General features: G+C 48.4%; 1 protein-coding gene across 1 annotated transcript; it reads left to right on the top strand.

Moving 5' to 3' along the window:
• Positions 1-362: 362 nt before the first annotated feature.
• LOC144712486 (uncharacterized) lies at positions 363-6,628 on the top strand. The gene is made up of 3 exons (XM_078586786.1): positions 363-594; positions 2,134-3,141; positions 4,977-6,628. Exons 1-3 carry the CDS (start codon positions 363-365, stop codon positions 5,006-5,008), a joined length of 1,272 nt encoding a protein of 423 aa, XP_078442912.1. The 3' UTR covers positions 5,009-6,628.
• Positions 6,629-9,771: the final 3,143 nt, after the last annotated feature.

Raw genomic sequence — 9,771 nt, 5'->3', positions numbered from 1 at the left:
ATCGAACATTGACGGTGTCGTCATCCAATGGATAAACCCTAATGGGTCGATGTAACTATGATGCACAAATGAATGTCCTATGTGTCGTATGTGCAGGCTCCGACTCGAAGGAGGTGCCAAGCTTCAAGCTTGGACGGAGTCGCTGGTGATGGTGACGATGGCCTCTCGAGCCACGTCAGAGCGACGAAGGCGTCTACGGCCAAGGGGACTCAGTCTGTTAGGCTTGCACATAACGAACATACTATTCTGTAACGGTAAGACTCTCAAATGTCGTAGTTTCTCTCAATACCTCTCTCACCCACCTAGCCCGAGCGCGATGGAGTCAAGACAAAAATATATTACAAAAGGTAAATGAACAAGCGATGGGAGAGGACGGCGTACCTCGTCGGTGTGGCTTGCGGTGCAGAATTTCATCGGTGTCGGCGGCGGTCGAAGTGGGTGGGGCGGGGAGACGCCGGAGAGAAGATGGCAGCTCGACAAGCAAAGATGTTGCTGGAGCTACTGATAAAAGGTCAGAGGAGAGGAGGATGATAAGTTCGGCAGCGATCGGGTCGGTCGGGCCAGTCGGTTCGGTCAGCCGGGTCGATCAGACCAGTTGGTTCGGTCGACCGGTTCAGTGTGCTTGGTCGGTCATATCAGATCGGCCGGGTTGGTCGAGATGGTCGGTCGGTTGCGGGATCAGTCAGATCAGCTGACCAGGTCGAATGGATCGGCCGTGACCGAGAGTCCGGTCAGGGTGGTCGCGGAGGAGGTCCGCCGACGGGTGGCTGAGTCAGCAAGCTGACGGGAGCATCTGACATCGTCGAAGGCAGGGCAACAGCCCCTGTAGGCAATGCCGAGTCATGTCGAAGGTGGAGCTCCGACGGTGTCGTCCGGTGAGTCCCTTTGAACACAGGCAAACGATGGTGATCCGCCTTCAATTTTGGCCGAATGATAGCGCTTCCGATCGGTTAGACGGCCGCTTCGATGCAGGATTCCTCCACAACGATTGAAGGAGAGGATTGACAGGTGCCGAGGTCCCTCTGTCAAGCTCCCTCACCGATGCTTGAAGGTCGGGGTTCTTGCTGTAGTAGCACCAACCGTGCGCGAGATCTTCCCCATAGTCTCCTTGAACAGGTGGCAGAGAACCTCACCAGAATGAGAATTCAGCTTCCTCTCCTGCGCGACCATCCTCATCTCCCCTTCCTCTATGGGATCTCTTCTCTATAGAAGGGGGAGACCAGAAATTCAACACAAATTCTCCTCCTGTTCTTCCTGGTTTGCTTGTTTAGGGCGCCCCCTCTTCCCTTATAAAGGGGGAAGGTCAAATGGGCCCTAAACGGGTCAACAAAAGGGGAGAAGGGTTCATTAAAGGGGCCATTATATAATGGGCCCCTCATTACAAGATAAAGGGGAAAATTAAAATAATAGGGAAAGGAAAACAAAGAGACAAGGCACAAGGGAGGGGGTCCAAAATGGCTAAGGACCTCTCCTCATGATGATGATGAAGGAAGTACGGGAGGAGTCACGAACGCGACAAAAACACAATGATGAGGCAGGAAAACATAAAACATGAGACAAAGAACGATGAAAACAAACAGCGATAATTGAAAATTTATCACCCAGTCTTCGACGACGATGGCGGGCGGCGCAGACGACATCATCGCTGATCTTTGATGGCGTGCGCCATCAGGAACTTTTTCATCACTGATGAAGAGTGGGATGTTGATGGCGCAGCATCACCAGACGTCATCGAGCCAGCACGCGAGGAGCCATCGGACGCCATCGAGCCAGATCGCGAAGAGTCACCATCGTCATCGAGTCCGCCACCGTCACTTGTCCAGCCGACACGACGAGCCGCCACAGCGACGCGTGACCCTGAGTTCAAATACTCGGCATGACGTACGCGCACATCATCATCGGAGCAACCCACTTTTCCCCTTCGCTTTCGTTTCGTATCTTATCTGTCGTCTCTTTACATCTTTTATTTTTTCGTCACCGTGTCTTTCGTGTCGTCGTGTAGTGAGGGGAAGAGCCCATATGAGGACATCTTCCCCTCACATGGGCCTGACAAGCCCATTATCTTTTCTTTTCTTATTTTCTTATCTTTTTCTTTGTTGTTAAAAGGGGGCCCACCTTCACCCATTATATAAGGGGAAGAGGTGGGCGTCCAAGACCACTCTTTGATCAATTGGAAGTTATTTTTTTTAACGTGGGAGTCAAAGAGTCACGATCGTGAGAAAGAGGAAGAAGGAAAGAAGAAGAAGAAGAAGAAGAAGAAGAAGAAGAAGAAGAAGAAGAAGAAGAAGAAGAAGAAGGGAGGAGGAGAGGAGGAAGGAGAGAAGAAGGAGAGTAGAGAAAGAGGAAGGGGGAAGAGTATCCCCGCCCGCTGCCCAGTCGCCGCCGTTCTCCGCCCGATCGCCGCCGTTCTCCGCTTGGCCGCCGCCGCCATCCGTCCGGCCGCCGCCCGTGATCACAACCACCGCCAGCGCCGCCCCGCCGTTTCTGCCGCCTTCCTCTCCCTTCCCGCGCGTCCCGCCGCCGCCACACCCTTTCCACCGCCTTCTACCGCCGCCCCCGGTTCTCCCGCCGTCTCACCACTTTCTTCTTCCCCTCCCCGCGCGACCGTTGCTCTACGCGCGGTCGTGTTTTCTTGCTCTTCCCGCACCCGTCCCCGCCGCCCCGTCTCCCTCTCGTCGCCCTCTCTAGTCCTGCATCTCCCGTCTTCACCTGCGACGCCCTTGCCCCTCCTCTCTACCTCCATTTCCAACCCCTTGCGCCCCCATAGCGATCCCTCTACCATTCACGTCGCGCCCCTCTTCCCCCCTTTTTTTTTCCATCCGCCCGCGCCGTTTGCACCATTCACGGACGCGCGCGTTATCCTACCCGCCGGTGACCCTGCACCCACACCACTGCCCGTTCCCCCCTCCTCACTTGCGGCTATCTATCCGGGTTGGTGGACGCTAGTGCGCGCGGCTCCGCTCCGCGACCTCGGCTCCAGCGGCCTGCGTTGCATCAGTTGGACGCCCTCCATCTACGCTCGAGCTGCTGCCGGCGACGACCACTCCGGTGCGCGCATCCTCGCCCGCACCAGCCTTCGCCCCGGGCTCCCGCTTCCTTACGGAACTCTGACTGCGAATATCAGTCACCAGCGCGACGACGGTACCTCCCTCACCGATCCCCTTTACGTCCTTTACTTTCTTCAGTGCACTTTCAGTTCGCCTCTTCCGCGCTCGGGTTAGGTAGGTGAGTGTGAGACAGGTTGAGAAAACGACGGATATTTCTCGAGAGTCTATACCCGTCCGGTACGAGTCGGGACGTCCTGATGCGTGTGAGCACTTCAGCGGGGATTCCCCGTTCGGCGACGTACTCGCCCTCGACCCCCTCGGGCGAGGTTCAGGAGGCCCGTCGGGCCTCACTCAGGCGACCCGTCACTTCTCTAGGATGGCATCCACTGCTCGTCGGCGCACGCACGTACGACATTAGGACTCTCATACATTCATTTTCGTCATTTATATCTGTCCACCCGCATCCATCGGACGACGTCAGTTGACGCAGTCCGATTAGTTATCGATACGACATCGAGCCCGTACCCTCGGTGACGACCGGATGATGTCGTGATGACGTCCGGCATCAAATTGGTATCAGAGCCCGGCTGTGGCCACCCACAGTACGTCTCCGACTCCGCATCGCATCTAGTTGCATCGCATACATCGTCTTTTTCGAGCATTCATATAGGATACCCACGAATGGCCGTAGAGACGCGATCCGCACGGATGGCGCAACGCGGAGGTTCTACCTCCCCGCGACGAGCTGAACCATCGCATGACGCGAGAGGCAATGAGATTGCCCTCTCGGGACCACAACCGGCCACGCCGGTTGCAGACCCTGTCCTACCTTATGTCGAGGCTACGCGGACCCCACCCGACGTCACGGGTGCTCCCGACACATTGGGCTCACCGGACCTCTCCGTTAAGCTACGCGAGCCGCAGCACTCTCCACACGTTGAGCTACGTGAACTTCAAACTTCGGATGACATAACTGAGGTGACTTTAAAGTTCAAGTTTGTTACATCATCGATCATTTTGAGAGCTTATGATTTTCTATCAACAAAACTGCAAGCATCAATTGGAGGTCTAGAAAATCATCTTCAAAATAAAGTGAGGATACCCATAATCTTTGAGCAATCAAGGTCACTTAAAAGTGCATATATTTCCATGAAGGATAAAGTATTTGAGTATGCGGTTCTATCAAAGACGTAGCCTATGCTATATATTGCTACAATTTTGGACCCATAAATGATGTTTGCATTTATTCCAATGAGTGAGCAGAGTTCTATCATTCAGGCTGTATTTTGGTTGCTTGAAACAAATCTTAATATATTTAAGGGCCCAAAGAGAAGAATCATACCAAAAATTTCATTGATTATGATGTGAATTCATGGTGAAAATGTTTTAATTACCTACTCTTTGGACATAAATTTTAACTATATTTTTTAACTTTGAATTTTATTTTTGCTTGGTACTGGTGACCAAACTATAGTTTTTACCTAACCAAAATATATCTTTGACAGAACCGAGACAGTACCAAAGTTTATTTATAGGTTTAGACTTTTATGAAAAATTAATACCGAGACTGAAACTGTCATTCCCTAAATTTTATTCTTGTAAATTTATGCTCGCATGGGACGTGAATGTTCATTATGATTAAAAACTTCTTGACATGGAAGTCAGGTAGAGTTAGTACAAAATGCCCAAATTGTAAGTAAAGAGATTTTTATGTAAAATTAAGGAATGTTAAAAATTTAATAACATGATAGATTAAATATTTAGATGTTTAAATTTATATAAACGTATGTTATAGGCACATTTATCATTTTATCAACAACTCCCAACTTAATTCATTGCCAGTTCATAACCAAGGCCCTTAAAGTTATATAAAATGCATGTAACTATTGGCACATATATCATGTTATCGTTTCACATAACTTGTTTCAGATAAGGAGGATTCAGCTGCTAGAGTGGGTTGAACTTGAACAGTTTAGTCAAAAGACAATTGACTGAGGCATAATGGGAGATAAATTGCTAGTAATATCTCACGAGGCCAAGAGGCCTCATGAGTACCTTTGTTCCTAAATTTTTTGTAATACACTCTCACTTTGTTCCAAAGATCACACTGATACTTCAAGAGGCCATTAAAGTTATTAACCACAATGATACATGAGCCTAGAGGGTCACACATAAGATCTTTAGGCAGTAGGGGATATATTTAAGTTATAAGGGCCTACGTGAAAATTTCTATTATAAGTATAAATATAAGGGGCACCAAGTTTAGGTCCTTATTCCAAAAGATATAGGTGCCCATGATAGGCAGATCTAGGTTCCCCCCTCCCTCCTTAAAACCTTCCTCCCTATGGTGTGGCAAGATGGTGAGAATATCACCTAGATCTTCAAGGAGGATTGAACAAATTTAAAATGAAATCCATTGTTACAAAGATCACACTAATACTTCTACAGGACGGATGTGTATAAGATCTGAAGGTACAATTTAAGAAAACAAAGTGAGAGTTGATAATGGAGTCTAGGTCTGCCCTTGTCTCCTTATCGAAACTGCCCTCCCTCAGGTGTGACAAGCTGGCAAGAAGATCAAATAGATCTTCAAGGAAGATTGAAAAAGTTTAGAATGAGATACGTTGTTCCAAAGATCACACTGGTGCTTCTACAGGCCAGATGTGAGTATGATTTGAATCAGGTTATGGTTAACTATCAAAGCTTAGTCCATTATTCTACTTAATACTAATGCATAACAAAGATCATTGGAGAACCACTGATGCAGGAGGTACGCCCAGGACGTCGTCCCGTTGACACCGAGTATGATGGCTCGGCGACGATAAAGGATATGTATCGGGAGCAACGATATTGTCGTCCGACGATACCCTAACAAGTATGTAACTACGGGATGAATGCCCTACGTGTCGTACGTGCAGGCCTTGACTCGAGGGAGGTGCCGAGCTCCAAGCTTGGACGGGAGTTGCCGGGTGACGGCAACGGAGGCCACTCGACCCCGTCGGAGGGACGTAGGCGACTACGGCCGAACGGACTCAGTCCGTAGGGCTCGCACATGACGGACGAATTCGTCCGCACCGGTAAGACACTCAGATTCGTAGTTTTTCTCTCGTTCTACCACACTCACCTACCTAGCCCGAGCGTGGTGGAGTTGAGACGAAAATATACTAGAAGGAATAAATAAATGAGCGTCGGAGAGTACGGCGTACCTCGACGACGAGCTCGAAGTGCAGTATTCGACGACGGCCGATGTCGGAGCGGGTTGGGTAACAGGCGCCGGAGAGGTCACGACGGCTCGACGGGCAGCGACGGTGCCGGAGCAGCTGGCAAAGTTCGGTCGTCGAGGTCTAGGCATTGGAGCGCCTATCTAGCGGAGTGGTGGTGATGCACGGACGGCGCGGAGCGGTGCAGGGCAGCGCGGTCGTCAGCGAGCGGCACGGTGGGACGACGGCGCGAACACAGCGGCGATGTGGCCGCGGTCGGACGTCGGCGGTCATGGTGGGTGCAGCACGGGCGACGGCTCGGCGTGGGCGGGAGCGGAGCGGCAGCACGGCGGTGCGGCGGCAGGCGGCACGACGGCGCGGCAGCGGCGCGGGGGGTGCGGCGGCGGCGCGGGCGGCACGGCGGCGGTGCGGACGGCGCGGCGGTGGCGGCGCAGGCGTGCGTCGCGCGGCGCGGGCGGCGCGGCGCGCGAGCGCGCGGCGCACGCCAGGTGCACGAGCGGTGCGCGGGCGGCGGCGCGCTGGCGCGGCACGGCGATGCGGCGCCCAGGCGGCTTCCCATCGCCGGCGGCGCGCGGGCCGGCGCTTGAACGGCGGCGGCGCGAGCGGCGGCTGCGTGAGGGGCGGCACACGACGGCAGCGGCGGCGACCCTCCTCCTTCCTCTCCTCCTCTTCCTCCTTCCATCTTCTTCCTCTTCTTTCTGTTCTTCTCAAAACGAGAAACGAGACCCACCAACTGTTCGATAAAATGCTTCAATGAAAGAAAATGGGTCTAACTGACCTAGGGCGCCCTCTCTTCCGTTATAACGGGGAGAAGAGTTGGGCCCTAAGTGGCCCATCATGGGTCCGACTTGGGGGCCCTTCTAAATGGGCTCCCCTTAACACATACAAGACAGAACTGAAGAAAATAAAGGGGCAATGAGGAGAATTTGGGGGAAGAAACGAGGGGAGAAGGGTGGATGGAGACATCCATCCCCTCGGTGGAAAAACAACGAGACACGACCGTCGCGGGAGCAATGAAACAGGACAAAAACGGTCGGAGGAGACGGGGTAAAACAAAACATGAACGAAAGAGAACGGAAAGCAAGGAAGATAGCCGGAGCAAGGTCACCCGGTCTTCAACGTCGTGGGCGCGGGGCGCGGATGACGTCGATGACGATCCTTGATGGCGTGCGCCATCAACCACTCTCCTCATTCTCCATTACTCAGGCTAAGTACTGTAATATATTTTCTTCCCCAATTTAATCTCCTCTTATACTAAGGGCCACCAATTCCATCTTGACCACTAAATCACTTTTGTGTATTCTTATTATGTCTGAGATAAGATCAGTTGGAATTCCTTGACTATGAACTCGTAAGTTATAGTCAAAGCTTAGTTGTCCATGTAGAAGATGTCTAGAGTGTCTCAAGTCGTAGGAACACTTACACAACATTGACCTAAATCAACATAATTGATGTTTAGGTATAAGATTATTTAATGATTCATACTGATGAATTCAGCACAATCTTCCCTAAAGAGGACCCATCATTTATCCCTAGTGTCTCTACACTAATCAGTGATACTAGACACTGGTTCAATCATACTTATAATAAAGTGTTATAATGTCTAGATATTTTGATGTCCATCTGAAGTATCCTTTCAATAATAATATTATGATGTCATCATAGTGAGTCAACTAAAATCCTATTTGCAAGCTTAGTTCTCTTTCTATACGGTGAAGGCAGATGGTTGATGTCTACTGGCTTTTTGTTTGTATGTTTCCTATCGGTGGTTTTTTTGTTCTATTTAAGTTAGGATGACAGAATTGAAGGCTTGGGTCAAGTCTGACTAAGATTATGGGGCCTTGCCTACACTTCTCATGACATGATCGAAGCCCTTGTTAAGGCCCACTAGGATTGTAGGCCCCAAGTGTAAACCTCTCCAAGTGATGTATTAAAACCTGTTGACAATACATCATTTTCAGCTGCATTAATAATAATATTTACAACATGAAACTAGTGGGCTTGACTTTGTCAAGGAGACCTACGAAGAAACTTTGAGCACTATTCAAACTCGTGGCTTATCTTCTTACAATATTTGTATAAATTTAATTATTTTCATGAGATTGAGGCTTCCATTTCTGACCCTTCTATGGTATAAACTTCATCATGAGACTTGTTACATATAGCTCTACCCCATAAATTCCTATTATTCTCTTATAATTATGATTGCTTCTCCTAAGTGAGGAACCTTCTCTCTCTCTCTCTATTTGAGGAATTTGGTGGTTTATGTGGCTAGGTTATGCCTAAGGGGGGGGGGTTTATGTGGCTAGGTTAGGCGTAAGAGGGGGGGGGGGAATCAGGGTTATGGATTTTATTTTGTCAATTTAGCCCATATATGTGATGTTGTACCTTTCTATGGATAATTGGGTTAAGATACCTAACACACTGATTTTTATATAGGTTAGGTCTAGTCCCTTACTTCTTATCCACAGATACCTTGGCCTGGTGTTAAGGAATGTCAAACCGAGTTCAAGAGGCCCCCAAGCAAATACTTGAAATGGGGTATAAAAATATAACAAAGATAAGTAAAAGTTTGTGTAGCTCCGATGCCCTCACCCCCCTTAACCTCGTCAAATTGTTGATACTTCCACATCTTCTTTGCACCACACAGGTCACTTCACTTGCACTTTTAGCCATCATGAGGGTTGACCACAAAATGAAGGTTACTACAAAATGAGGGTTGACCACATAGATAACTCCGTTGGCCCCTTGCCTAGTCTAAATATTTATATTAAAGAAAATAAATAACAATGTTAAATTTGATGTTTGACTGATACTTTTACACACAAATCAGATTGAATGATACTTTTACTTACATTTAATGTTTGACTTTGGCTAAATTTGGGTGACTTGTCAACATCGTCAAGGTCGTGACTCACTTGTTGAATCACTTAATCACAATCAACTATTAAATAACTCCTTTAATTTTCCAATTCTAGTCACTAACCAAGAATTCCACTATGATCTGAAGCTTGGCCCAATAAGAACTTAATGTAGGCCCGCTAAGACTCTCCAACTTATCCCACTAAAGAATTTCAATTTTATCTATTAATGTTTACTTAAACTTATCCAATATTTCGTAAAATTATCTTCCAAATAGGCCTTAATGTAACTCTTGAAATCAATTTAATGATTTCCTTGATTTCGTGATCTCTCTCATTCTACTCCTCTCAAATCTTTCTAAAAATCTCTCTTCTCGGTCTCTTTCTATTTCAATGCTGGGATTCCCATTTTTCCTTTTCATAATTTTCCTTACTTCCACTAAAAAATATCGTTTATTCTGTCGACATATGTCCCTCTGAAAACTTTCCTAATTCAGGTTGATTTTTAGAAAGTTGTACATGGAAAGAAGAAAGGAAAACATGATCATTGAAGGGAAAAGAAAAGAGGTGCACATTTCTATTTTTATTTTTTATACAGAGAAAGAGAGATTGGGGATTAATGAAAGGGATATAGAATACTTT

Source organism: Wolffia australiana, chromosome 14 (genome assembly GCF_029677425.1).
Source record: "Wolffia australiana isolate 7733 chromosome 14, ASM2967742v1".
Classification (NCBI taxonomy): Eukaryota; Viridiplantae; Streptophyta; class Magnoliopsida; order Alismatales; family Araceae; genus Wolffia; species Wolffia australiana.
The sequence above is the reverse complement of the archived record's forward strand: the minus strand, read 5'-3'. Positions and strand labels throughout refer to the sequence as shown.